At 42.8% G+C, this 26893-nt stretch overlaps 2 protein-coding genes across 2 annotated transcripts in view; one reads left to right on the top strand and one right to left on the bottom strand.

Annotated features, from left to right (window-relative positions):
- The window catches only part of FIRRM (FIGNL1 interacting regulator of recombination and mitosis), a 44792-nt gene extending 35511 nt beyond the window's left edge, over positions 1-9281 (top strand). The window contains exons 18-24 of the mRNA XM_053909308.1: positions 210-332; positions 1362-1457; positions 3272-3385; positions 5215-5319; positions 5963-6043; positions 6975-7094; positions 8774-9281. Coding sequence (XP_053765283.1) covers positions 210-332; positions 1362-1457; positions 3272-3385; positions 5215-5319; positions 5963-6043; positions 6975-7094; positions 8774-8974 — 840 coding nt within the window. The 3' untranslated portion in view covers positions 8975-9281. The remainder of the gene's footprint in view (positions 1-209; positions 333-1361; positions 1458-3271; positions 3386-5214; positions 5320-5962; positions 6044-6974; positions 7095-8773) is intronic.
- SCYL3 (SCY1 like pseudokinase 3) overlaps positions 9106-26893 on the bottom strand; it is a 41819-nt gene continuing 24031 nt past the window's right edge. Inside the window, 4 exon segments of the mRNA XM_053909307.1 lie at positions 9106-9744; positions 10248-10942; positions 15309-15480; positions 25017-25201. Coding sequence (XP_053765282.1) covers positions 9685-9744; positions 10248-10942; positions 15309-15480; positions 25017-25201 — 1112 coding nt within the window. The 3' untranslated portion in view covers positions 9106-9684.

Raw genomic sequence — 26893 nt, 5'->3', positions numbered from 1 at the left:
GTAGAAAATGAAGCAGATGTTTGTCTATAAGGAAAATTATTTTTAATAAAATGTATTAATGAAGTAGCTGAAAAGATGGCATTGGGTCTTAGAATACACATTGGCCACGGGTTTTTATGCAGAGGTACAAGTTACCCATAACCTCTGGGGCCTCGGCTCCTTTAGACTGGGATCTAACCTCAGTTCTTTCCCTCTGTCTCCACTTACAGAACACACTGCTTTCTGCTTTGCTTGCTGTGTGTAATTCTGCTAGTGAAGCTTTGGAGATTGCACAGCAGACTGCAATTCTGGAAATCGGGAGTCAGCTTTGGGCATTTTTAAACACTACGCTGGTAAGGAAAGCAGCTGATAATTTCTCCGGAGAACAAATAAAATACTGAAAAAAGAATAGCACCAAAATTTCCGTGTGGAGTGAAATGTATGTAATTTCTTTAGGTGCTTGATAGAACTTGCAATCAGAACTTAAAATACCTATTTGTGCTCTTTCAACCAGTTCTTTTTGAGTGTCACAGGATTCCACTAGTAAAACTAGAGCTTAGTAGAGTGACTGACAGTCCAGCTAACTATTTTCATGACCATTTGGACCCTATTAAAAAAAATCAAACCCTTCTTGGTATTGTTTCTCTTCTCTGTTGGGTTAGTATAGACTGTTTCTGTGGTTCTGGGGTCTTCCATGAAATCTTTTGGGCAGTGGAGAGTGACCTGGCCTAAAGGCGGCAGGGACAAGTGGATGGCTATGGCTGCTTTGTGTTCCTCTTCCCCAGCGATGGCAGAGGCCAGGTGACAGGCTAGAATTGGGATGATGGGTGTCCCACAGATTATTGTGGTTTCCAAATGACATTTAGTTTAAAAATCTAAATAGGACATTTGGTTTCTTTGAGTAGTGCCAGCTGCTGGAAGCTGAAGGCAACATTCACACTTTTGGTAAATAATAGAAATGGTTTTGCAGATAATGTTTTATCATTAAAATTTACGTATGGTTAAATTTCCCTTCTTTAGTATTTTAACTTCAGGAAGTGCTTTCCCCCAATCCTCACAAATCATTCAGTAAATATTCATTGAGGATCTCTCTGCTGGTGATCTAGCTTACCGTATCATGATAGAAACCACAGTTACAGAGAAGAGAAATGGAATTTCTGGTCATGGGATCTTGAGCAAATTATTTAACCTCTCTGCCCCTTTTTCTTATTTTTTGGTAAAGTGAGGGTAGTAAGAGCTACTTCGTAGAGTTATAAGGTATATGTGAGGTAATATAAAACACTTAGCATATTGCCTAGTGTATAATAAATGTTCATTAAAAGGTAGCTATTTTCATGTAATTGAAAATTTTCACCAAAATTATTTTGTGTTTCTTATTTAAGGTAACAGGTCAACCTTATGTTCAGCAGACACTTAGCCTTTTACTTTCACTGTTGGGATTTTTCGTTCAAACTCTAGATCCTCATCTGATAAGTCAGGTAAGGACAGTGAACAAATTGTTGATACTTTGCTGAGGAAATTATTGAACTGGTATGACCTAAGATAGCTTTGTAGAAACAGCCCTTTTTAGCGATCTGTTGCTCAGTTTGCTTGTTCCCCCTTTCCTGCTGGACTGAATGTAAACGTCACAGGTTTGCTTTATCTTAGGGCGGTCCCCTCGTTTCTTTCACTCATCCAGTAGAGTATGGTTAGGATACAGGCTGTTGGCTCAGCCCATATCTGTTCTTCCCTATCTCCCTGATGCCAAATAGTCCAAGCTTTAACTGCCCCAGAACATCCCTGAGGCCAGGAGTCATAGCTCATGTGTGAACTTTGCATGCATACCGTGCTCAAATGTATTTCAGCAGCTGTGGGAGTGCGGAATATAAGCAATGTGGACTTAGGGACCGTCTTCACGGTCTCTTGGAAAGCATGATTCTGACGTAAAGGACTACTGAATTTTCTCTCTGGCCCCCAGCCTGCATGGCTGGAGCCGGCAGGACGAGGTCACTGTCGGGGGGATCCTTTTGATGCTGCCTAGTCACTGCCTGCCTTTGGCGTTTCTAAGCCGATACAGAGAGGAGACGGCAAAAGGCCTCCGTCTTCTCTGAAACGATTCCAGAGGCTTTGGAATTAGTCCATCTTGGACAGAACTGATCCCCCAAATCGAGAGTTGGCTTAAGCTTACAGGCACATTAAGAAATAAACAGTTACGAGGTAAAACTAATCATTCCTTGGAGGAGGATGGAAGGAATAATACCTTATCACAGGACCATATATGCTGGAAAGCAGAACTGCTAACACTTTGTTTTTAGTAGCTTGGTTAGTGGTTGTGCACATTCACAACTTGGCATTAACAAATACATACTAATGAGGTGCAGTTTTAAATTACATATTTATAAAAAAATTACATATTTATATATGCATAATATGTATATGTGTATGTATATGTGTATATATGTACCTATGTATATGTATTATATTAAATATATGTATATATGTATTATAGTAAATAAATTACACATTCTATATGCATAACATGGATTAACTAAATTACAGAGAATGAGAATACAGTAAAATCATTGACTCAGACTTTGTGGATTCTGAAGTTTCTAATAATCTTTTTTGAAAAATCATATGGATAATTTTGATAGAATTGTGTCTACCTTTAAAAAACCCACATAACTAAAGTTCTAAAATTTCAGCATAAGTAAATTGTTCATTTAGGTGTTGCTTCTTTTATAGGAGACTTTATCTCTGTGTTCCTTTAAACCAGGGATTGGCAAACTATGGCTTCCTGGCTAGGTTCTCCCTTCCTGTTTATAGGACAAGAGCTAAGGATGATTTTTACATTTTTAAAGGTTTGTAAAATAAAAACTAAAAAACAAAAAAAAACAAAGAGTATGCAGCAGGGAACATACTACCTACAAAGCCTAAAGTATTTACCACCTGGCCCTTCATAGAAAGTTTGCCGATCCCTGCTTTAAATAATGAATTTCCGTCACTGTAATTTATAATACAGAACAACTATTAAGGATTTGAAAGGAGAGCACTGGTATGTAGTTTTTCAGGAAGACACTTTTTTTTTTTTTTTTTTAACAGCAGTTGGGAGGATGAATACTGTAATAAATGGGTCAGGCATTTGTTTGTTTTCTTCAAATTCCACTTGTGAAGTGTAGGCTTTGTTGAGTGTTCAGCTGTTTTGGGTTTTGTTGTGTTTTCCCTTCCACACATCCATCAAAATCTTACTCATTAGGTCTCTACAAAATACTTGTTTTCATTTCTAACTGTTCTTTGGTCTTTGCCACTTTAGGTAGTAACTTTGCAGACCTCACTGCTTAAATTAGAGCCTCCTGACCATGTTTGTTTGGCAGTGCTCGATTTTGTATCTTCTCTGGGAAATTTTTTTATACCTCAAGCTATCCAGGTAATATTCTTCATGCTTTTGTTCTCCAAATTCCTTTAATTCTTTTGTTAACAAAATCTCTGTAAGAATTAGTAAAGTTTTCAGGCTTCTGATTTCTGTCTGAAATTCTGTGGATTGTTGACAATGAAAGTTGGGGGGGGGGGATGTATTTTGTGAAGAGAGGATGACTTTGTCAAAATAGAACTCATTGTAAGTTTTTTTCTTTTTAGAAAAATACATTTTGACATACAAATAATTTAGAGTTGGTGGTAGCCTGAGAGTCTCATTCCAGTTGGCCTTTAGTACACAATGTCTCTGAGGAAGGCAGACATTTATGTCTTCTAGGGAATAGTATATAATGAGGAAATTGGGTAATTTATCAAACTGTATATACTCTTGGTTTTATATCCATGAAAAAGAACTTGTTTGTTAAGACAATGTTTTTGAAAATGTTGCAAAGTATATATAATTGGCAAATGGATATTTACTTATAAATTATACTGCAGGGGTCTGACAATATACTACTTAATTTCCAGATACAACCTCCTGAACTGAATTTTGCCTTCCTTATTACTGTGGTCAGTCTAGATAGTTGGCTTTTTTCACGCCCATGGGTGATGACAACCTTGTCATGTAATTGGAGCAAAAATATGATGGATGTTATCTCAGTAGATATTAAAATCTTTGCAATAGAAACATTTAACTGGCTAGTTTCTAAAGGGCTCTTATTTGCTCACAAGTAAATGGTATCATACTATTTTCATCACACAAGGTTATGTTTCATGAGAGAAAGGTAGATGTTGACAGCTTCTTTTAAACTCTGGACAGAAGTATGCAAAGATCTTTGCATTCGGCTGTCTTCTTTTTAGCAGAAGATAAACTCCAAAATACTGTCTCATTTATGAATAGCTATGCACCCTGATGGGCCCAGATGTGGAACAAATGGTTTATTAGCAGAAATTATATATTCCCCGGAGCAAAGGCCTGAAAAATTTGGTGGATTCATCGGCGTATAAGAGCCTTTAAAGCCAGGAGATGACATTTTATTCAAGAAAAATATTGCTGAGTTTTTGCTGTGTGTCAGGTGCTGTTTTAATCACTGGGGATTCATTAATGAACAAACTAATAAATATCCACCCTCAGCCTGTCGGAAGGCAACTAAGAAGGAGTGACGTAGCATATGAAATAGTGTATGTGCTCTGGAGAGAAAGCAAGCAAGGGTGGGAAGGAGAGAATGTGTATGTGGTACAGTTTTAAACGGGTTATTGGCAGTGGCGTCCTCACCGAGGTGAGCTGTGAGTAGAATCCTGAAGCTGAGAGAGCAAGCCATGCAGGTATCTGGGGGAAGCGTCCTGCACGTGGGGGAAATCGTAAGCCTGATCCCTCTTGAGAGCACGTCTGATACATGGAGGGAAGCCAGTAGAGCTAACACACCGGTAGTGGGGCTTTCCGGGCCATTGTAAGGACTTCAGCCTTTACTCCGAAGGAAATGAGAAGCTGTTGGAAGCATTTGAACAAAGGAGTGACATGACCTAACGTGGATTAGTGTGTGCTCACGGGGACAGAATTGGGGAAACCTGACATTAAGAATAGTGAATGTTGGAGCGCCTGGATGGTGCAGTTGGTTAAGTGTCTGACTCTTGATTTTGGCTCAGGTCATGATCTCACGGTTCGTGGATCTCACGGTTCATCGGGCTTCCTGCTGACAGCGTGGAGCCTGCTTGGGATTCTCTCTCTCCCCTCCCTTCTACCCTTCCCCTGCTCACTCGTGCTCTCTCTCAAAATAAATAAAGAAGAGTGAATGTACTCTACTGAGATTTTCCTCTAATAAGGTTTGGTTCTCTTTGTAGGACAAAATTCTGCCCAACCTATCTTCTATTTTTGCCTTACTGTTAGCTGACGGGAACTGGATACTAGAACAACATACGTTAGAGGCGTTTACTCAGTTTGCCCAGGTAATTATAAGACCAGCCTATCATAATGACCTCCAAAACAGTTTAATATTTGCAATATTTTAAAACGTTCTAGAAACATTTATTGAGCTACTTTTGATCTTGGTCATTAAAATTTTCTGCTGGAGGAAGTATTGCTAACGATCTATTTTACAGGATCTAAAAATGAAGCATAGAGAAATGAAGGGACTTTCCTAAGGTCAAGGGTGGTAACAACCAGAACCGAGCATTCAGACCAGGCCTACTAACTCGGACGCTGTCTTCCAGACAGTATTTTTGAGTTTGAAATCAGTAACACGTTTCATCTCAAACTATCGTAGGAGTTAGGGAGATAAACACAGAGCCCCGCGAGCTCAGGTCCATGGAGAAGGTGAGCCTTCTTGCCTGTCGCTGTGCAGTCACGCCTGTGCTCATAAGGGGCCCAGAGACCGGGCAGAGGTGACTAAAGCTCACAGTGCCGTGCCCGTGCAGAACGCTGCGTCGTCCTGAGGCGCCCTGAAGGGACTGTGAGCTGACGGTCTTCTGAGTGTCCTCGGATAGTTTTCTTTTAAAATGCATTCTTAAGTTGCTCTTAAAACTCATGTATTTGTCTTTGCAAGTTGTTGAAATACATTAAAATCGATCTCGTTTATCAATCTTTTGATAGGGAACAAATCATGAAGAGATAGTCCCACAGTGTCTCAGTTCCGAAGAAACCAAGAACAAAGTTGTATCCTTTCTGGAGAAGGTATTTATTTATGTAGATCAAAATAGTGGGATCACGTATTTTGTCATTTTTTAAAATTGTATGATTGTAACCGACTTAAGTATCTTCTTAAATTGTTCATAGCGCTCAGCACACAGGTGACACAAGTTAAACAGCCGGGGCCAGATGACAGGTCAGAGACCGGGCGGAGTCGCTGTGAGTTCAGGCAGTGAGAGGACCGAGGGGCCCCGAACGTTACCCTCCTAGATTCGCATGGAGAACTGGGGGCCTGAGAGGCCGCGTTTACTCCTCTCATTTACGTAGAATTTTACGTGGCTTTCCTGCGCCAACAAAAGACCTAGTTTTCCAAACTGTGACATTGCTAAAGCTGTTTTTAATAGTTAGAACCCAACTGTTGAGTCATTTGGCTCCCATGTCTGTGCACACCTTGGAACTTCTGTGGGGGCAGTTCTGGGGCATAAGGGGCTAATTGCAACACTAGCAGGACATTAAGCCACAGATTTCGAAGACCAGAGAAAGTGCATTATGCTCAACTACTGATTTTTTTTGTACCACGCCCATTATTAAACGGGGCCATGTGGCTGTTTATACGCACGTATACCTCACACATCAGCTGGTGAAGTATGTGTGTACATGTTGTTTTTACCAGTTTCTCACCCTGTACAATGAAGGTTCGCAGACTATCAGTTTTTCCTGGAAAGAAGACACTTTGGCTTTTCTGTGGGGAAGGAGAACACTGGAGAGTGATTTTATCCAAATTACACGAAGATGGTGCATTTACAGATGAGTCCACCTTCCAAAACCTGCCCAGCTCACAGGCTAAGCCAGAATAGTTTAATACTGGGTGCTTACACACACATGCACGGCGTCTTCTCATTTTCTGAATATCACAGCATTTTCTGTCTGTCAGAGAATGCTTGGTGTTTACTTGATTTTTCACGATTTGTGGCAGACTGGGTTTGTAGATGAAACCGCGGCTGCCAGGGTGGAACGTGTGAAACAGGAAAAAACCATTTTCTGGGAACGCTTTGCTAACGTCGCTGTAGAAGAAGCAAAGCGGTCGTCTTTACAGGTATGGACTTTATAGTATGGGTCAAGCTTTAAGAGAAATTCTGCCCTTCTTACTGATAAAAGTGAAAAAAAAAACCAGGATGGTTCCTGGCCTCCTATTGAATATCAAAATATAATCACATCAGGGCACCTGGGTGGCTTAGTCGGTGTTAAGCGACCAACTTTGGCTCAAGTCATGATCTCACAGTTTGTGGGTTCGAGCCCCCATTGGCTGTGTGCTGACAGCTCAGAGCCTGGAGACTGCTTTAGATCCTATGTCTCCCTCTCTCTCTCTGTCCCTCTCCCACTCAAGCGCTCTCTCTCTCTCAAAAATAAGCATTTTTAAAATATAATCAAATAGATCTAGAAATGTAAAATTCTGTTTTACAGTAGCTGCTCTTTAAAAAATCACATTTCTTCTTTCCTAGCAGGCTCCACATTGTCAGCACAGAGCCTGGTGTGGGGTTTGAACCCACGAACTGTGAGATCATGACCTGAGCCGAAACCAAGAGTCGGACATATAACCAAATTTAGCCTCCCAGGCACCCTTGCAAATAAGTTTTAACATCATACTGTCCCTGCTCTTTCAACAGGACTTTCAATTGTTTGTAGTAACTTTTGGGAAAGTTCTGTATTTGTTATCAGTGAAGTGACAAACAGTAGTTTCTGAACCACGGAAAACCAATGAACTCACCTTCCAAGATGCTTAGGCTGATCCCTTGCTTCATTCATCAACCCAGCCGGATAATTCTGGGCAGTGTCTAGAAATCACATCTACCTATTAAAAGGCAAAAATCTGATACCCCTAAGGATATTCAGAATATTGTTTTGAGCACTGATATACACATGTATATAGAATCATAGTCCAAATGAACGATATTCTGGTGAGTTTAGTTATAACTTTTGTAAAAAGAAAAGTTTGTTTATAACTAGTCTTCAGGAAAGACTTAGTTTTACAGATTTCAAGCCTGAAAGTTACATATCAGTGTAAATAAGCCCTCAAGAATTTATTATGACCATGGGGCCCTGGATGACTCAGTTGGGTGTCCGACTCTTGGTTTTAGCTCAGGTCACGACCTCATGGTTTGTGAGTTCAGGCCCCACATTGGGCTCTGCACTGACTTACGGAGTCTGCTTGGGATTCTCTCTCTGCCCTTCCCCTGCTTGTGCATGGTTTTTTTTTTTTTTCTCTCTCGAATTTATTATGACCTTCCTTAGGAAGGCCGTGATCACAAAAGGTGGCTCAGCCCCAGTTCCCACCCCAGTGCGGTGATGCTAAAAGCCTGACTGACAGTTTCTGGAATTGGCCGTAAAAGTTTCCGAAAGACCACAGCTCTCCTCATTTATAAACTTAGCATTAAAAAGTAAACTGGAACCATTTAGAAAATTCATACTTGGGGCTTTTTTGTCAGGACAGATTGCAAGATAATCCCAAAGAAACTCACTGGAAATGACTGGATGAGGCAGGCGTTTCTCTTACTTTCCTTGGGCCCTAATGTTAGTGGAACTAACCAGAAATGCCTTCCCAGAGTTTTCTAGGTGATTGCAGGGGTGGTGGTTCCCTCCTCCCCTGGTGAACCAATGACTAAATAAAATTTGCACATAAAACTTCACAGTTCAGAGCTCCAGAAAGAAAGTTCTTTATCATCTTTGAGATGGGTATCATGGCATTACTTATCGCAGCTTATTCTCATTTGCCAGCCTTGCGCAAAAAGAGCCCGTCGTGAGCTCCCTGCGGAAGAAGAGTGCGGGTCAGCACTACAGGCAGCATCCGTGGCCTTGGAGGCGGTGGAACTATTACTCCAGAAGTCTCCTGCTCCGGACTGGCTTGTAGTGAAACTGGAGATGCTCCAAGAAAGGATGGATAGGCTAAAACGACTTGTACTCTCAGGTGGCCCCTGAATGGACCGATCCCCACCCCCCCCCCACCCCCCCGAATCATCTTTGTCAGCCTGCTCTGTGTTTTGTAAATGAATGCACTGATGGAACTATGCGTTTTCTAGCACATATAAAACAACTTTTGTAAAGTTGAATCTAGCGAAAATAGTCTTTATTGGACATTTATTTAGAGAACAGGTCGAGGGGGGAGGTTTCTCATGAAGAGCTTTGGTACAACGTGATACATGTGGAACAGTCAGGAACTGCCCAGGTCCCCACAGGGCCCCTCACTCGTACATCTGTAAACAAATAAATAAGCTGCCTAAGGAAACCTCAGCAATCTAAAATCATTTATATACTTTATAGCTAAAACTTTTTCAGTAAGTTGTATCTCATAGTAAAGCTTACTCTTTTGTTAAAGAAATGGCACAGAATTAAGCTAATCAGCTTGAATTTTTGTATTTATTTTCTTTACCTCTGGAATTGTCCTGGAAAACAAGCAGTAAATTCAACCTTTCCACGGCTGCTTGCCCTTCACAGAAACTGGCCTCAGGCAGACGCGCCCCGGCCCCTCCACAGGACCGGTGCCCGGGCGCCGCCACTCGGGGGCTCACGCTTCAGTTGGCACAGGCGGGGAAAACGGTGCTTCTGGGTTTTCCGGTCTGCAGAGCCCGCTTTTGAGGTATTAGTTGGATTTTTTAAAGAAATCCTTTGCCCTAAAGTTCCGCCCGTTGTCACCAGTTGTGATCTTCCCAGTTCAGCTCCCCTTCGTCTCCCCAGCCTTCGGACTCTCCCTGCAGCAAGATAAAGCAAACCAAGGGCAGCCTGCTGAAACCAGTCATTTCTGAATCGAAAGGAGCCTAACGCTTGCCTTTCGACGCCAGAACAGACTTCCTCGTGCTCAGTACACTCCCTCCCTCCCTGTGAACAGGAAGCCGAGGGGAGGCTCGCTTTGGTTCCAGAATCATAAAGCCGCAGCTTTGTAAGGTAACCTCCCGAGGACCGTATCAATCCAAAATCAATCTGAAGACACCCTATTCTTGGCTTAATCCCTCTCCCCATAAAGAGGTTATCCTGGTCATAACCAGTGGCCAGTTAAACACTTTGCTGAGCACGCTACATCCTTCTGGGGAAGGAAAGCCGTCGGGTACAGGAACTGCCCGTATCCTCATTTTAAGCAGCTGTGCGCGTCAGTCGCTTCCCTCCCTGGGAAAACGGCAGGCGTGACAAACGAGACCGGGCAACCGGCACGGACGAGGACACCCTGACGCTAGCGACGCGATTTACCGATCCTCACCTCGGTAAGGTCTGCTGCAGCGAATTTCGAGGAAAACTGCATCGCTGGTGGGACGTCATCCTCGCCGGAAACCATCATTTCTGTCCTCAGTTCAGGCAAAATGAGAATAGCAGCCGAAGGCTTAATTTCTGGGATCATATCCGCAAACCAGTCCAACTCTGGATCTCGTACTGGCTTCTTTTTCACTTGAATGGTAAACTCCTCTCCTAAACCCAGTTCGGACGGAACCTTAAGGCGTCCTTCTGGTGACACTTTTGGGGGCTCGGTGTGGCCCGGGTCATCCCCGCTTGGCGCAAGACCGGCCTTCTGGCACAGGCCGGGTTTCGAAGGCTTGGGCTCTTCCGTGAGTGAAAACGAGGCAGGAATGGGCTCAGGTCCCCCTGCAGCCCCAGGTCTCACAGCGGGGACTCCTCCTCCCGCGTTTGTTTCACTGTCTAAGCTGCTGGGCTCAAAGTCATCCCATGACGCCTCCTCCGTGTTCAAGTTAGGGAGCGGGGACGTGGAGGCATCGCGGGGTTCCGCGGGACCAATCTGTATGCTGACAGCTTTGTTTTCAGGCTCCTCCGGCTCGCTCCAGTCGGGCCACTCCTCAGACTTCTTAGAACTTGATGAGAAGTTTTCACGGTCTCCTGAGGTACTTTTCACATCGGGGAGTCCGTTCATGGGGAATTTGATAGGCTGAGAATATTGATCACCTGTGGCGATAAGCACAAAAGTTACCCTCATAAAATGTTAAGAGCAAGCCATATATTTAGGAAAAGGTTAACACGCACACAAGGTCTGGCTCTCATTTCGTAGAAATATCCAGGCTACTAAACTGTAGCTACAGAAGAGAATCCCCGCAGAACGTAACAGAACTAAGTTACTCAAATGCTTAACCCACACTCTGAGGGAAGCACACCAAGCAGCAGGCGGAGCGTCCGATCCTTTCCCAGATGTTCAACGTTTGTTGGCGTAACTGTCTATAAACGGATAGAGAAAGGTTCTAAGCCAGGCAGTGTCACCCCCAAAAAAGTGTCATGTGCTCAACCGGACACACCCTCATTTTAAACAGATCTCTCAAACGTGGGCAAGGCCGTGGAGTCTGGTGCAACGCGGCCGGACGCTACTCCTAACGCTTTCCCAAACGTAACCACGCCACTCTGTCTCTCACGGAAAACCTACTGCCATCTAACAAAACTGTCCTCCTCGGACCCAATTTGGAGAATGCTGCACCGAAGACCCGTCACCAGCTCTCCTCACCAGTCACGAAGAAATTGTCGGCAGGTACCCTGTAGTCCAGGAAAAGCAGATGTGACCCCAGGTGACTACAAAGTCCAAAGTGATACGAGAAATCAGCCTCAGTATTCCCGAGGTGCCCTTAATTTTCAGAATTTAAAACTTAATACTCAGGAGAACATTCATCCAAACAGTGGAAAAGCTACATAAATTGAGTATTTCTCCCTGTCTGTGTAAGAGTATTGGAACAATCGCTCTGCACATGCTTCTTGCTGCTGGACGTGCTGCCAGAAAAACCCCAGAGGAGGGGTTCTCCAAGATTGGCGCATCTGAGCCTGCTGGCTACAGACGATGACGTACACGGGACAGTATGAAGATACATAAAAACTCCCCAAAGTAAAAGGGCTAAGAAATTGCTTCTTGTTCTAACAGGGTAGGTGAGCAACAGTTAAGAGAAATGGGTGTATTTAACACAGACAAAAGAGAAGTTGCAGGAAGAGAGCATCTTCAAATATCTGAAGAAACACCTGTCCTCCGGGTGTTTACGGACGGGCTGAGTGTCTAAGTGGCGGTAAGGGACTCAAAAGGATTCAAGAGCTAGCTGAGAAGCTGGATTAGACAGAACCTTTAGGATACCTACTTATAAGAGTTAACGGCTTTTGAACACTTTGGTGATTTAAAACCATAATTGATTCTACTAAGAATAAAAGTCCGAGAGTACAAGAACGCCAACGTGAATGTACTTAATGCTACAAAACTATACAGTTAAAATTGGTAAATTTTATGCTATAGACATTTAACTTCCAATTGGGGAAAAAAATTGTTTCCAGAAAATGCAGTCTTTAACAGTTTACCTAAAAGTTCATATTCCACCGTGGACATTGGTCAAAAAGTTTCTAGCAAAATTTTTGGCTTAGTACTTCCTCTTCCTGGAAGGGCCTGGGGTAAGTCATCACAGTGAGGCCTGCCGGGCCCTGCAGGGTCTGACCTCTACAAGCCCAGCACCTTCTTGCTTGCTTCTGCTACCATCCTCCCCGCGAGGGCCTACCAGTGTCTCTTACCAATGTTCCCTTCTCCAATTCTCTTCCCTTTTCATAAATCTCACTATTATCCCATATTCTTAAGTCTGACCATATAGGTAAACTGCAAGGGAGCAGAAGGAGGAAAAAAAAGTCCAAGGGTACCCTCCTATGGACATGCTCCTCCCCAGCATTCCCCCACGTTGTTCAGAAGAAGGTCCACTCTTAACTCTAAACTTGAAATGCTTCAAAAAATGAAATGCAGGCAGTCACCAGGGCTCGGCAGCCATCTTGGATGAAGAGCTCAGCTAAGTCACTGAAAGTCTTTAGAAAAATCTATTTTAGTAAAAATTCATCCCGGGGCACCTGGGTGGTTCAGCTGGTTAAGCGGCCGACTTTGGCTCAGGTCATGATCTCGCGGTCCGTGAGTTCGAGCCCCGTGTCGGGCTCTGTGCTGACAGCTCCGAGCCTGGAGCCTGCTTCGGATTCTGTGTCTCCCTCTCTCTGACCCTCCCCTGTTCATGCTCTGTCTCTCCCTGTCTCAAAAATAAGTAAAACGTTAAAAAAAATTAAAAAAAAAAATTCATCTGTTCTACTTTGGTGCCTTTTCGGTTTCTTACTAAGATTATAGGTCAACAGTTTATAAAAAGTCCACAATTAGGAAACTGCATCCAATAAATAAAACAGATTGGAGTGGGGACTCAACATGCAACAAAGCTGCCCTCGGAGACCGATGCCCCCAGCCTTATCCCAAAACTTCATCCCAAAACCCTTCCTCCCCTACAGATTCCTCTGGTATGAAATATAAATAAATCTCTCATTTGCTGTTTGGTGTACTCTGCTTGAAAACAAAAAACAAAACAAAACTACCTGGTACCACACAGACTCCATTCACTCAACGTGCTCCAAACATATCCTAGTCAGTGAGCGAGCAGCTTCGTCACCCTCGAGTTCCTAACTGACAATGATTTATTTCATCAGCACCAAGAAGAGTTGGACCTATCAAAACCTCAGGAAGCCAGCGTTGCTTTAAAAACCCTCCTGGAACCACAAGGAGGTACCACCTCCCCCCTGTCAGAATGGCTAAAATGAACAACTCAGGAAACAACAGATGTTGGCGAGGATGCGGAGAAAGGGGAAGCCCTCTTGCACCGCTTGTGGGAACGCAAACTGGTGCAGTGCTCTGGAAACCAGTGTGGAGGTGCCTCAAAAAGCTGAAAATAGAACTACCCTACAATCCAGCACCTGCACTACTAGGTTATTTATCCAAAAGACACAAAAATGCTGACTCAAAGGGGCACACGCACCTCCATGTTTACAGCAGCGCTATCGACAATAGCCAAAGTATGGAAAGAGTCTTAAATGTCTATCGACTGATGAATGGATAAAGAAGGTGTAGTAAACATATACAGCGGAATATTACTCGGCGATCAAAAGAATGAAATCTTTTTGGAACTAAAGTATGCTAAGTGAAATAAGTCAGAGAAAGGCAAATATCATGATTCCACTCGTGGAATTTAAGAAATAAAACAGATGAACATAGGGAAGGGAAGGAAAAATAAGATAAAAACAGAGGGAGACAAACCATAAGAGACTCTTCAATACAGAGAACAAACTGAGGGTTGCTGCCACGGTGTTGGGTGGGGGGAGGGGCTAAATGGGTGATGGGCATGAAGGACGGCACTTGTTGGGATGAGCACTGGGTGTTCTATGTAAGTGATGAATCACTAAATTCTCTTCCTGAAATTATCATTATACCATATGTTAACTAACTTGGGTTTGAATTAAAAAGTTAAAAAAATAATAAATAAAAAAATAAAATTAAAATAAAATAAAATAAAATAAAATTTCTCCTGGCATGAGAATTAGAGAATAGTCTATCTGATAGTTCTTTTCTACTGTAACGTTTTCCGTGCTAATTCACCATCCGTGAGAACTGAATCAGAGATCCGCGTTTCCTAACAAGGTCACCATCCTATCAGGGTTGTATCAAGGAACAAAGAAGCAATGCCGTTGATATAAAATTTTTATTCTTGACTTTTTACAATCTATAAAGACCAACAATTATTGCTACGTGCCATGTAATATCCAATTGGAATATGCCAGAAATAAGTATTTCTTGAAGTTCTTAAAAATCAACAGCTACTTACCTAAGAGGCCATCAAAATCAAAAGGACTTAAACATCTAGTGTTGTTAAGAGCTGCTACAACCTCTAGAAACTGACAGAGAGTATCCATAAAACTTTAAATACATTCTTTGACCCAGTAAGTCTACTTGTGGGACCTTATCCTCTAGCAATAAAAGGCAAACTACATCAAGATACAAGTACAAGGACATCTACTGCAGCAATGTAGTGGTTAAAAATCCAGAAATGAAAGCAATATCCATCAACAGGGAAATCACTAAATGAAATGTATTCAATGAAATATTAGGCAGCTGTCAAAAAAGTGACATTTCTACGTATTGACCTGGAGACGAGTCCCTGAAAAGGCACTACACGAAAAAATTAAGTTGTAGAATTGGGCACAGTATTTTCTCATTGTTTTGTTAAAAAATCTGATATGTGGGTGTGTGTGTGTATATACACAGATACCTGTGTATCTTTATGAGCCTAAGAAAAGGAAGAAAAGATTCCCACTAAACTATTAAAACTGATTACCTTATACACCCAGAAGGAACCGGGAGAGGGAAATTATGCTTTCTTTACAGTTGTCTCTATCCTCCGACTGAAGACAACCCACCTGCCTTACTTGTATAATGTTAAAAATTTCGTTAAAACAACAATATTTAAGATAAAAAGCTAGCCCATTTAATCATTCTTACCTTCTGGGGAAAGGTCCACCATTTTAGTAAAACTTGGGGCAGTGCGTTTGAAGATCTTGGTCCTTTCACCTCCCACAACCACCTCTGGTCCAAGTAAGGACACCAGCACTGCTAGGCTATGAAGAGTAATTGCCACAATGGAATCACTGGTATCACGCAGGCCCAGCAAGACCTAGGAGTAAATCAGGTGGTAAGTGTACACGACCACACGGCCTGTCTTTTTCCCCATCAGCCAGCACCTGGGCTGCAATCAGACCGCGCTTGTTCAGATGACTTCATTTCTTACACACGTGCTCCGAGTCGGCAGCTGTCAAACTACTGGTGGGCAAGGCCCAATAGGTCCCCCTCCCAATCAATCACAGACCCACACATTGTAGAAAACACAATAAAAGCAAAAATAAATCTATTGGAAATCGCATAAAATTATTGTGTTGAATTGCTATGAAAGGTTCTAGGCTTGTTCATGATGCCTGTCAGCTCCCGCCCCAGGACCAAAGGCAGCTGAGTGCTCTGGAGATCTCCAGTCTCTTAAGCCGACAGCACCCAGTACTCCCAGGAGGCCTCCCAGCAAATACCAACCAGGCCTGACCCTGCTCAGTGTCAGATCGGCTAAGACGGGGTGTTCAGGGTAGTACTGCTGTAGAGGATTTTCCAAATTCTTGGGAGAATCTAAATACTCCAGTCAAAAGACACTGAGTGACAAGAGTCCATAACTGTGGCAGAGGGGTTAACTGCAGACACCTAGACTGACCAATCGTTTAATATTTCTAGTTTCTAGTTTCCTCATTTATCTAAGATCAAGACTTCCAGCAAGACTAAGATGATGTTCAGGTCCAATGCTAACAAATCAGGCACGTTCTCAGAACAAAGCTGTACAAATAAAGTGTTTCTTTCACAAATGATGAGAATTCCATCAAGTAGGCTAACTGTACAATAACAAACCACCCAAGCCACAAACCTCAGTCATCCTCAAGCCTCTCCTCTCTCGTGAGCAGCTGCGTCCTACCCTTCTACCCTTTATATGTCCCTCTCCCATGACCACTGTCATATGTCCCCCAGACATTGTCTTCTCTTAGCTGGACTATTCTAACAGCCTCCTACCTCCTCTCCCCTCCTACGGTCCATCTTCCACACTGCTACCAAAAGGAACTTTCTAGCACATAAAAATCGGCCAAGCTATTCCCCTACATAGGACAGAACTCCAGTGAGAGTCTTCACGGTCTTTCACATGCTGAAAACCTACGCATTCTTTGACCTCAACTCAGGGCCAATTCTGAGACGTAGGAGGACTCCTCTCAGAGAGAGGATGCTTCGTCCCTCGTCTATATGTTCAGAGACCACTACGTCAGGGTAACAATTGCTGCTGCAAATGTAAATACAAAGTGCCATGTTGTGCTTGCTTGGCCCTAAAGCCGGCCAGGCCCCCGTGGCCCCCAGTATCCATGCCCTATGCAAACCCACACTTAATGAACCTCAGCTGACTTCTGCGACTCGCTCGAACCAGGAGAACATAACAGAAGTGACACTGTCCACTCCTAACCTATGCCTCCAGAAGGCTGCTCTGGCACTTCTGGTAGCCCCGGGCAGCCCTGTAAGGAGTCCACCTCCCTCGCTGGAGATGGGACGAAGGGGAACAGCGGCCCCGAGACATCCTGAGACCACGTGGGGAGAGAGACCCAGCCATCCCCTTCAAGGTGTCAAGGAACCGTTCTGCGTGCGTCAGCCTCAATGGGCCCCAGGGGACTGCTCATCAGCTGACATCATGTGGAGCAACAGAATTCCCAACCTGAGCCCAGTCAATGCAAAGAATTCTGAGAAAAAAATGACTTTTGGGGCACGTGCATGGCTCAGTCGATTACGCATCCGACTTCAGCTCAGGTCATGATCTCATGGTTCACGAGTTCCAGCCCCACGTCAGACTCTGTGCTGACAGCTCAGAGCCTGGAGCCTGCTTCGTATTCTGTGTTTCCCTCTCTCTCTGCCATTCCCCTGCTCATGCTCTGTCTCTCCCTCTCTCAACAATGAGTAAATGTTAAAAAAAATTTTTTAAATAAAAAAATGTTTTAGGTACTAAGTTTTGGGGTGGTTGTACAGTAACAGGTGACAAACACCTATCTTTCCCACCTCCCAGCTCCTTGAAAGCAAGGTGTGTTATATACCCCTATGGCCCCAGGACCTATGCACAAGACCTGGCATAACACCAGGCCTTACAAATAATTTATAAATAAATTAATCTCATAGGAAAACAAATTATTTGAAAGATACCACATGGCTGACAAAATCTTTTAAAACCTCATACTGAGGGAGGGGCCAAGATGACGGAACAGCAAGGAAAGTTTTTTTTGTCTCTTGTCCCTGAAATGCAGCCAGATCAACACTAAACATCTTGCACACGTAGAAAACCGATTTGAGGGTTAACAAAACGATACGCACAACCTGAACCACAGAACTCAGCAGGTACATGGTGCAGAGAGGTGAGCTGGGGGAGAGAGAAGCCGCAGAGGGCAGGGAGCTGTTTTTGCTTGTGGAGAGAAGAGGAAGAGTACACAAGGGACTGAACAAAAAGGGGGAGAAAGGTGAGGGTTTAAATTCCATTAAGACTCTAAAAAGGGGGAGCGCAGAGTCTGAGGCTCCACAGCTCAATACCTGGCGGTGCTGTGGTGGGAAGGGCGAATCCCCAGGGGTAGAGAGTGTGGCCTGAGGATGCCACGGGCCACAGAAGGAGAGGTGGTTCCCCTGCTGGGAGGACATTTGGTAGAGGCTGTGTGGCCCCCACACAGGCAAAGGTGCCACCGGACCCTGGAGAACCACATTCACTGGAACAAGGATGATAAGGGGGAAGCTCGGTGCCAGATGTGCGTTGTGATTTTCCATAATCACTGAAACGCTGCTACACCATCACGTGGACTTTTTCTGGGGCAGGTGGGCACCCGGCCATTGCTTGGTGAGACCCTCCCCCGGAGGGTCAGAACAGGTCAAAGCCGAAGTCCCTCAGAAGTGAGGGGTTGGGAAACACAGCCACCATCTGAGATAAAACTCAGGAGGAGGTGCCGCTTGGCAGCCTGATGGCTTGGTCAAGAACAGTATAAAAGCGGGGAGTGGACAGAAGTTGGAGACAAATGAGGCTTGACTGCCAGTTGGGAAGAACACAGAGTTCTGATACTAGAGACAGGGTGAAACCGGGTAGCTGGGTTATGCCATTTTCATCTGACCCGCACATGCGCATACATGCCTACGTGCGCCAAAACAATCCTCCCCAGTAAGTGAAGCAGTGCCACCTAGTGGAGAATGGAGCCGTTACACTAAGCCCTGCTCAAAAGGCAACCACACATTTGAGGAACACCAAGAATCTCTCCGCCTGCTTAGTTTATGCACTACAAACTTCATAGTTTGACTTTTAGGGGAAACCGATGTAATTTCAATCATATTTCAGTCTCTTCACTGATCCATCTATTCAATCTTTTTTTCTTATTTTTGAATAAAGACAAAACATTTATTTTTGTTTTCCATTTTTATTAAAAAGATTTTTAACTTTTTTCTACTACGTTTTTTAAAATTTTTTAAATTCTATTTTACTTCCATCATTTCATTTTATTCTATTTCATTGTATTCATTATATCTAATTTTCAAACGTTTTCCTTTTTTTTTCTTTTTTCCTTTTTCTTTTCTTTTCTTTACCTTTTTTCTTGAATCTACCAAGCTCCTTTAAACAACCAGACCAAAATACACTTAGGATCTAGCATTATTTGATTTTTTTGTGTTGTTTTTACTTAAAAAATTTTTTTTTTTACTAATTCCTTTTCTTCCTTCAAAATGATGAAATGAAGGAATTTACCCCAAAAGAAAGAATAGGAAGAAATGACAGCCAGGGACTTAATCAACAAAGATACAACCAAGATGTCTGAACCAGAATTTAGAATCACGATAATAAGAATACTAGCTGGGGTTGAAAACAGATTAGAATCCCTTTCTGCAGAGATAACAGCAGTAAAAGCTAGTCAGGATGAAACAAAAAATGCTATAACTGAGCTGCAATCTTGAATGGTTGTCACGGTGGCAAGGATAGATGAAGTAGAGCAGAGAATCAGTGAGATAGAGGACAAACTTATGGAGAACAATGAAGCAGAAAAAAGAGGGAGACTAAGGCAAAAAAGCACGATTTAAGAATTAGAGAATTAGGTACAAGGTTTATGTGAGCAAATCATAGAGGAAAGCTTTCCTAAACTGGGGAAAGACACAGACATCAAAATCCAGGGAACACAAAGGGCTCCCATTAGATTCAACAAAAAACTAACCATCAACAAGGCATATCATAATCAAATTCACAAAATACTCAGACAAGGAAAGAATCATGAAAGCAGCAAGGGAAAAAAAAATTCCTTAACCTACAAAGGAAGACAGATCAGGTTTGCAGCAGACCTATCCACAAAAACTTGGCAGGCCAGAGAGGAGTGGCAGGATATATTCAATGTGCTGAATTGGAAAAATATGCAGCCAAGAATTCTTTATCCAGCAAGGCTGTCAGTCAAAATAGGAGAGATAAAACATGTCCCAGACAAACAAATATTAAAGGAGTTTGTGACCACTAAACCAGCCCTGCAAGAAATTTTGAGGAGCATTCTCTGAAGGGAAAAAAGATGAAACAAAAAACAAAAACAAACAAACAAACAAACCAAATAGACCAAAAACAACAGACTAGAAAGGACTAGAGAACACCACCAGAAACTCCAACTCTGAACACAACATAATGGCAATAAGTTCATATCTTTCAGTACTCACTCTAAACGTCAGTGGACTAAATGCTCCAATCAAAAGACATAGGGTAACAGAATGGATAAGAAAACAAGACCCATCTATATGCTGTTACAAGACACCCACTTTAGACCTAAAGACACCTTCAGATTGAAAGTAAGGGGATAGAGAACCATCTATCATGCTAATGGTCGCCAAAAGAAAGCTGGAGTAGCCATACTTATATCAGAAAATCTAGACGTTAAAATAAAGACTGTAACAAGAAATGAAGAAGGGCATTATATCATCAAGGAGCCTATCCACCAAGATCTAACAATTGTAAACATTTATGCTCCAAATGTGGCAGCAAACAAATACATAAATCAATTAATCACAAACATAAAGAAACTCATTGATAATAATACCATAAAAATAGGGGACTTCAATACCCCACTTACAACAATGGACAGATAATCTAAACAGAAAATCAAAAAGGAAATAATGGCTTTGAATGACACACTGGACCAGATGGACTTAACAGATATATTCAGAACATTTCATCCTAAAGCAGTGGAATACACATTCTTCTCCAGTGCACATGGAACGTTCCCCAGAATAGACCACATATACTGGGACACATTTCAGCCTCAACAAGTACAAAAAGATCGACATCATACCATGCATATTTTCAGACCACAACGCTATGAAACTTGAAATCAACCCCAAGAAAAAATGTGGAAAGATAACAAATACTTGGAGACTAAAGAACATGCTACTAAAGAATGAATGGGCTAACCAAGAAGTTAAAGAGGAAATTAAAAAGTACATGGAAGCCAATGAAAATGGTAACACCACAGCCCAAAACCTCTGGGACACGGCAAAGGCGGTCAGAAGAGGGTAGTATATAGCAATCCAGGCCTTCCTAAAGCAGGAAGAAAGGTCTCAAATACGCAAACTAACCTTACACCTAAAAGAGCTAGAAAAAGAACAGTAAATAAAACCCAAAACCAGTAGAAGACGGGAAATAATAAAGATTAGAACAGAAATCAATGTTATCGAAAAAGAAAACAAAACAAACAAAAAAGAAAACAGTAGAGCAGATCAATGAAACCAGGAGCTGGTTCTTTGAAAAAATTAACAAAATTGATAAACCCCTAGCCAGTTTGATCAAAAAGAAAAAGGAACCAAATAAATAAAATCAAGAATGAAAGAGGAGAGATCACAACTAACACAGCAGAAATACAAACAATAACAACAGAATATTATGAGCAATTATACACCAATAAAATGGGCAATCTGGAAGAAATGAACAAATTCCTAGAAATATATACACTACCAAAACTGAAACAGGAAGAAATAGAAAATTTGAACAGACCCATAACCAGTAAGGAAATCGAATGAGTAATCAAAAATCTCCCAAAAAACAAGAGTCCGGGGCCAGATGGCTTTCCAAGGGAATTCTACCAAACATTTAAAGAAGAGTTAACACCTACTCTCTTGAAGCTGTTCCAAAAAAATAGAAATGGAAGGAAAACTTCCTAACTCTTTCTATGGAGCCAGCATTACCTTGATTCCACAACCAGACAAAGACCCCACTAAAAAGGAGAACTACAGACCAATTTCCCTGATGAACATGGATGCAAAAATCCTCAACAAGATATTAGCCAACCAGATCCAACAATACATTAAAAAAATATTCACCACGACCAAGTGGGATTTATACCTGGGATGCAGGGCTGGTTCAATATTTGCAAAACAATCAATGTGATACATCACATCAATAAAAGAAGGGACAATAACCACATGATCCTCTCAATAGATGCAGAGAAAGCATTCAACAAAATATAGCATCCTTTCTTGATAAAAACCCTCAAGAAAGTAGGGACAGAAGGATCATACCTCAAGATCATAAACACCATATGTGAAAGACCCAACGCTAATATCATCCTCAATAGGAAGAGAAACTGAGAGCTTTTCCCTTAAGGTTAGGAACAAGACAGGGATGTCCACTCTCACCACTGTTATTCAACATAGTACTGGAAGTCTTAGCCTCAGCAATCAGACAACACAAAGGAATAAAAGGCATCCAAATTGGCCAGAAGGAAGTCAAACTTTAACTCTTCGCGGGTGACATGATACTCTATATGGAAAACCCTTAAGATTCCACCAAAAAACTGCTAGAACTGATGCATATTCAGCAAAGTTGCAGGATATAAAATCAATGCGCAGAAATCAGTTGCATTCCTACACACCAAGAATGAAGCAACAGAAAGAGAAATCAAGGAATTGATCCCATTTACAGTTGCACCAAAACCCTTAAGATACCTAGGAATAAATCTAACCGAAGAGGTGAAAAATCTATATACTAAAAACTATAGAAACTTATGAAAGAAATTGAAGAAGACACAAAAAAATGGAAAAAGATTCCATTCTCCTGGATAGGAAGAACAAATATTGTTAAAATGTCAATACTACCCAAAGCAATCTACATATTCAATGCAATACCTCTCAAAATAACACCAGCATTCTTCACAGCGCTAGAACAAATAATCCTAAAATTTGTATGGAACCAGAAAAAACCCAAATAGCCAAAGCAATCTTGAAAAAGAAAACTGAAGCTGGAGGCATCACAGGCCCGGACTTCAAGCTGTATTACAAAGCTATAATCATCGAGACATATGATACTGGCACAAAAACAGACACTCAACTCAATGGAACAGAATAGAGAACCCATAAGTGGACCATCAAATGTGTAGCCAACTAATATTGGACAAAGCAGGAAAGAATATCCAGTGGAATAAAGACAGTCTCTTCAGCAAATGGTGCTGGGGAAACTGGACAGCAACATGCAGAAAAATGAACCTGGACCACTTTCTTACACCAGACACAAAAATAAACTCAAAATGGATAAAGAACCTAAACATAAGACAGAAAGCCATCAAAATCCTAGAGGAGAAACCTCTTTGACCTTGGCCACAGCAAGTTCTTACTCAACACGTCTCCGGAGGCAAGGGAAACAAAAACAAAAATGAACTACTGGGACCTCATCAAAATAAAAAGCTTCTGCACAGCGAAAGAAATAATCAGCAAAACTGAAAGGCAACTGACAGAATGGGAGAAGACATATGTAAATGACATATAAGATAAAGGGTTAGTATCCAAAAAATCTATAAAGAACTTATCAAACTTAATACCCAAAAGACAATCCAGTGAAGAAACGGGCAAAAGAAATGAATAGGCGCTTCTCCAAAGAAGATATCCAGATGGCCAACTGACACATGAAAAAATGCTCAACTTCACTCATCATCAGGGAAATACAAATCAAAACCACCATGAGATACCCCCTCACACCTGTCAGAATGGCTAATATTAACAACTCAGGCAACAACAGATGTTGGCGAGGATGCGGAGAAAGAGGATCTCTTTTGAACTGCTGGTGGGAAGGCAAACTGATGCAGCCACTCTGGAAAACAGTACGGAGGTTCCTCAAAAAATTAAAAATAGAGCTACCCTATGACCCAGCAATTGCACTACTAGGTATTTATCCAAGGGATACAGGTGTGCTGTTTTCAAGGGGCACATGCACCCATGTTTATAGCACCACTATCAACAATAGCCAAAGTATGGAAAGCGCCCAAATGTCCAGCGATGGATGAATGGATAAAGAAGATGTGGTATATATACACAATGGAGTATTACTTGGCAATCAAAAAGAATGAAATCTTGCCATTTGCAACTATGTGGATGAAACTAGAGAGTATTATGCTAAGCGAAATAGTCAGAAAAAGACAAATATGTGATTTCATTCATATAAGGGATTTAAGATAAAAAACAGATGAACATACAGGAAGGGAAGCAAGACTAATATAAAAACAGGCAGGGGGACAAAACAGAAAAGACTCATAAATATGGAGAACAAACAGAGGGTTGCTGCAAGGGTTGTGGGAGGGGGGATGGGCTAAATGGGCCAGGGGCATTAAGGAATCTACCCCTGAAATCACTGTTGCACTATATGCTAACTTGGCTATAAATTTAAAAAATAAAGAAATAAAAGAACTCCTACTGAGTCGAATATTATCTCCTAAAAGTTCGCAGCGACCCAGAATATGGCCTCAAAATGAGGTCACCCTGGGTTAGAGTGGGCCCTAAGTCCCACGAAGCGGACGGGCCTGAGTTACGAGCCAAGACACAGCAGGGACCAGTGGGAGTCAAGCTGACACCTGGAGTTCAGACCGGCCTCCAGACCCGGGAAAGAACTTCTACTGCTTTAAGCCATGCAGTTTGCGGTCATTTGTTAGGTCAGCCATGGCAAACCGACATAAACCGGAGCCCCAGAGTGGGTGACTCATTACCTGGTTCCCCAGAGGCTGATAGACAGTGTGAAAACCACTGGTAGGAATAATCTCACCTTCCTCTCGGTTATAATTTAATTTGTTGATGGTATTTAATTATGGACACGTATACTTTCTGTCACAAAACATCCACAAAGGGTTCTTGGTCCTTTCCCCAAGGGATCACACCTGGGTGGCTCAGCCGGTTAAGCGTCTGTCTCTTGACCTCGGCTCAGGTCCCGATCTCACAGTTTGTGAGTTCGAGCTCCACATCGGGCTCTGCGCTGGTAGTGCAGAACCTGCTTGGGATTGTCTCTCCCTCCCTCTCTGCCCCTCCCCTGCTTGTGCTCCCTCTCTCTCTCTCAAAATAAATAAATAAACTTAAAAAAACAAAAAAAAGAATTAGCAAACAGAACTACGGTTTTTCCCAGCTTAAGACCAAACACCTTAGTTTAATCGATCTGCCTATGTGAATGGGACGGAAATGTAGTCTGAATTTCAGCCCTGGGTATCCGAGGAGCTTTTCGACCCGACAGGGGCCTCCCGACCCCCTAACCTATCACCTCAGCGCTGCGAACCCGCCCCCTCCTTTCAGCCCCCAAACGAGCAGCGGCCGTCCAGCCTGCGCCCGCCGGCCGTCTCTGACCTGTGGCAGGATGACTTTCTTCAGCTGCTCCGGAGTGAAGTGCTCCACGTAGGCCTCCAGGTGAGACAGCAGCACCATCCGCACGTGCTCCTCGTGCACCTCAAACAGCTGCAGCAGCACAGGGATCACCCGCGACCGGAACAGGGCCGGCGACAGCAGGCAAGGCACTTCTCCCCGCGCGCTGTCTACCCCGCGATCAGAGGCGGTTCCGCGTGAAGAAGCAAATGGTCATTTCAGCGAAAGGAGCATGAAGGATAATTTAGAAACTGAGCCCAGAGCTTCCCACACATTCTAGGCCCCAAAGCAAAGGACACCTTTCTGGTTGACTCAGATTACTCAAGGGTCAACGACCTTAAACACGCTCTGCCTTGTGAAATACTGTGCCACGCTGAACCTGCAACAGAGAAAGCTTGCGTATTTTAAGGGACTCCTGAATCAGGAACTCTTTATACATCCGTGTTTAACCAGTGAGGAATTTCATATACTAGGGCAGATCAAGGACCGTGGCTGCAATTTCATCTGCAGAACCAGGAGGTGTTAAATGTCACAATGGGATTTGATGCCGGGTGGTCCTCTCTTCCTGCCAGTTATGGTAGCGGTGATCAGAGATCGCCGTCACAATCATGTGGGGGCCTTTACAAACAAATAAATACTAAATACATATATAGTCCTGCCCCGGCTGTCCCACCATCAGTGGATCGGCCATACAGGCACATTTTTAAAAAGGTCCCCGGGTGATTCAGAAGCACACCGCCATCTAAGATCTACTGAGTAAAGGGATGGCAGCTGGGAAGAAAAACTCCAGGACCTGAGACGGATGTAATGTGTGTCAGCTACCGTTGAACTGAAAACAGACACAGAAACAAAAACCCTCAGGGAATAACAAAGGCTGTAACAAAGTTCTATGCTGTAAAACAGTTACCTATGCTGCTGCTTTGTTGGGTGGAGATCTTTTAAGAAAATAAATTCTGAAAATAAATTCTCTAACCTGGTACGTTCCCATCTACAGTGCTTATGAAGTTATAGAGTATCAGAATAATAACCTTAATTGCACATGCAGAAAAAAACTGAAGCTCCAGGTAGGAAAGTCATCTCCCGCCTTTCAGTCCTTCCACTGAAAATATAAAATAAGTGGGTTGCTCTTGGGAAGCCAGAAGGCACAGGCCTAGGTGCGCCTGGGTGGCTCAGTCAGTTGAGTGTCCAGCTCTTGATTTCAGCTCAGCTCATGATCCCAGGGTCATGGATTGAGCCCTGTGTCGGGCTCTGCGCTGAGCGTGAAGCCTGCTTAAGGTTTTCTTCCCTCTGCCCGTCCCCCGTTTACACTCTCTCTAAAAAAAAAAAAAAATTAAAGGGGCGCCTGGGTGGCTCAGTCAGTTAAGCTTCTGACTTCAGCTCAGGTCGTGATTTCACGGTTCATGAGTTTGAGCCCCACACTGGGCTCTCTGCTGTCAGCACAGAGCCCGCCTCAGATCTTCTGTTCCCCTCTGTCTCTGCTCTGCCCCACTCACGTGCACGCTCTCAAAAATAAACATTAAAAAAATACATTAAAGAAAAAAGAAGGCACAGGCCTAACTGCAAATGCAAAAGCCCTGTGAGGACGTACGCCTTATCTTAAAACTTCATGTGCGTTGCATACTTGAATCTTACGTGTTTATGTGTGTGTGTGTGTGTATGTGTATATGTATGGTTTTTCCAATATACCACCTTCTACAATAAATCTGACTCGCCAAGAAGATGCTCCTTATTTACCCCGCGGGCTCTGGTACCCAGGTTTGAGTCAAGTAATCACCTCAGGGACCAATGACTCTTTTGGAGCCATACTCTAACTACACCACGCAGTAATCTCAGTCTGCTCAAATAAGGACTAATAACGCCCG

The sequence above is a fragment of the Panthera pardus genome, unplaced genomic scaffold, assembly GCF_024362965.1.
Source record: "Panthera pardus isolate Hobbes unplaced genomic scaffold, ASM2436296v1 HiC_scaffold_21, whole genome shotgun sequence".
NCBI lineage: Eukaryota > Metazoa > Chordata > Mammalia > Carnivora > Felidae > Panthera > Panthera pardus.
This window is presented reverse-complemented; position numbering and strand designations above follow the sequence as displayed.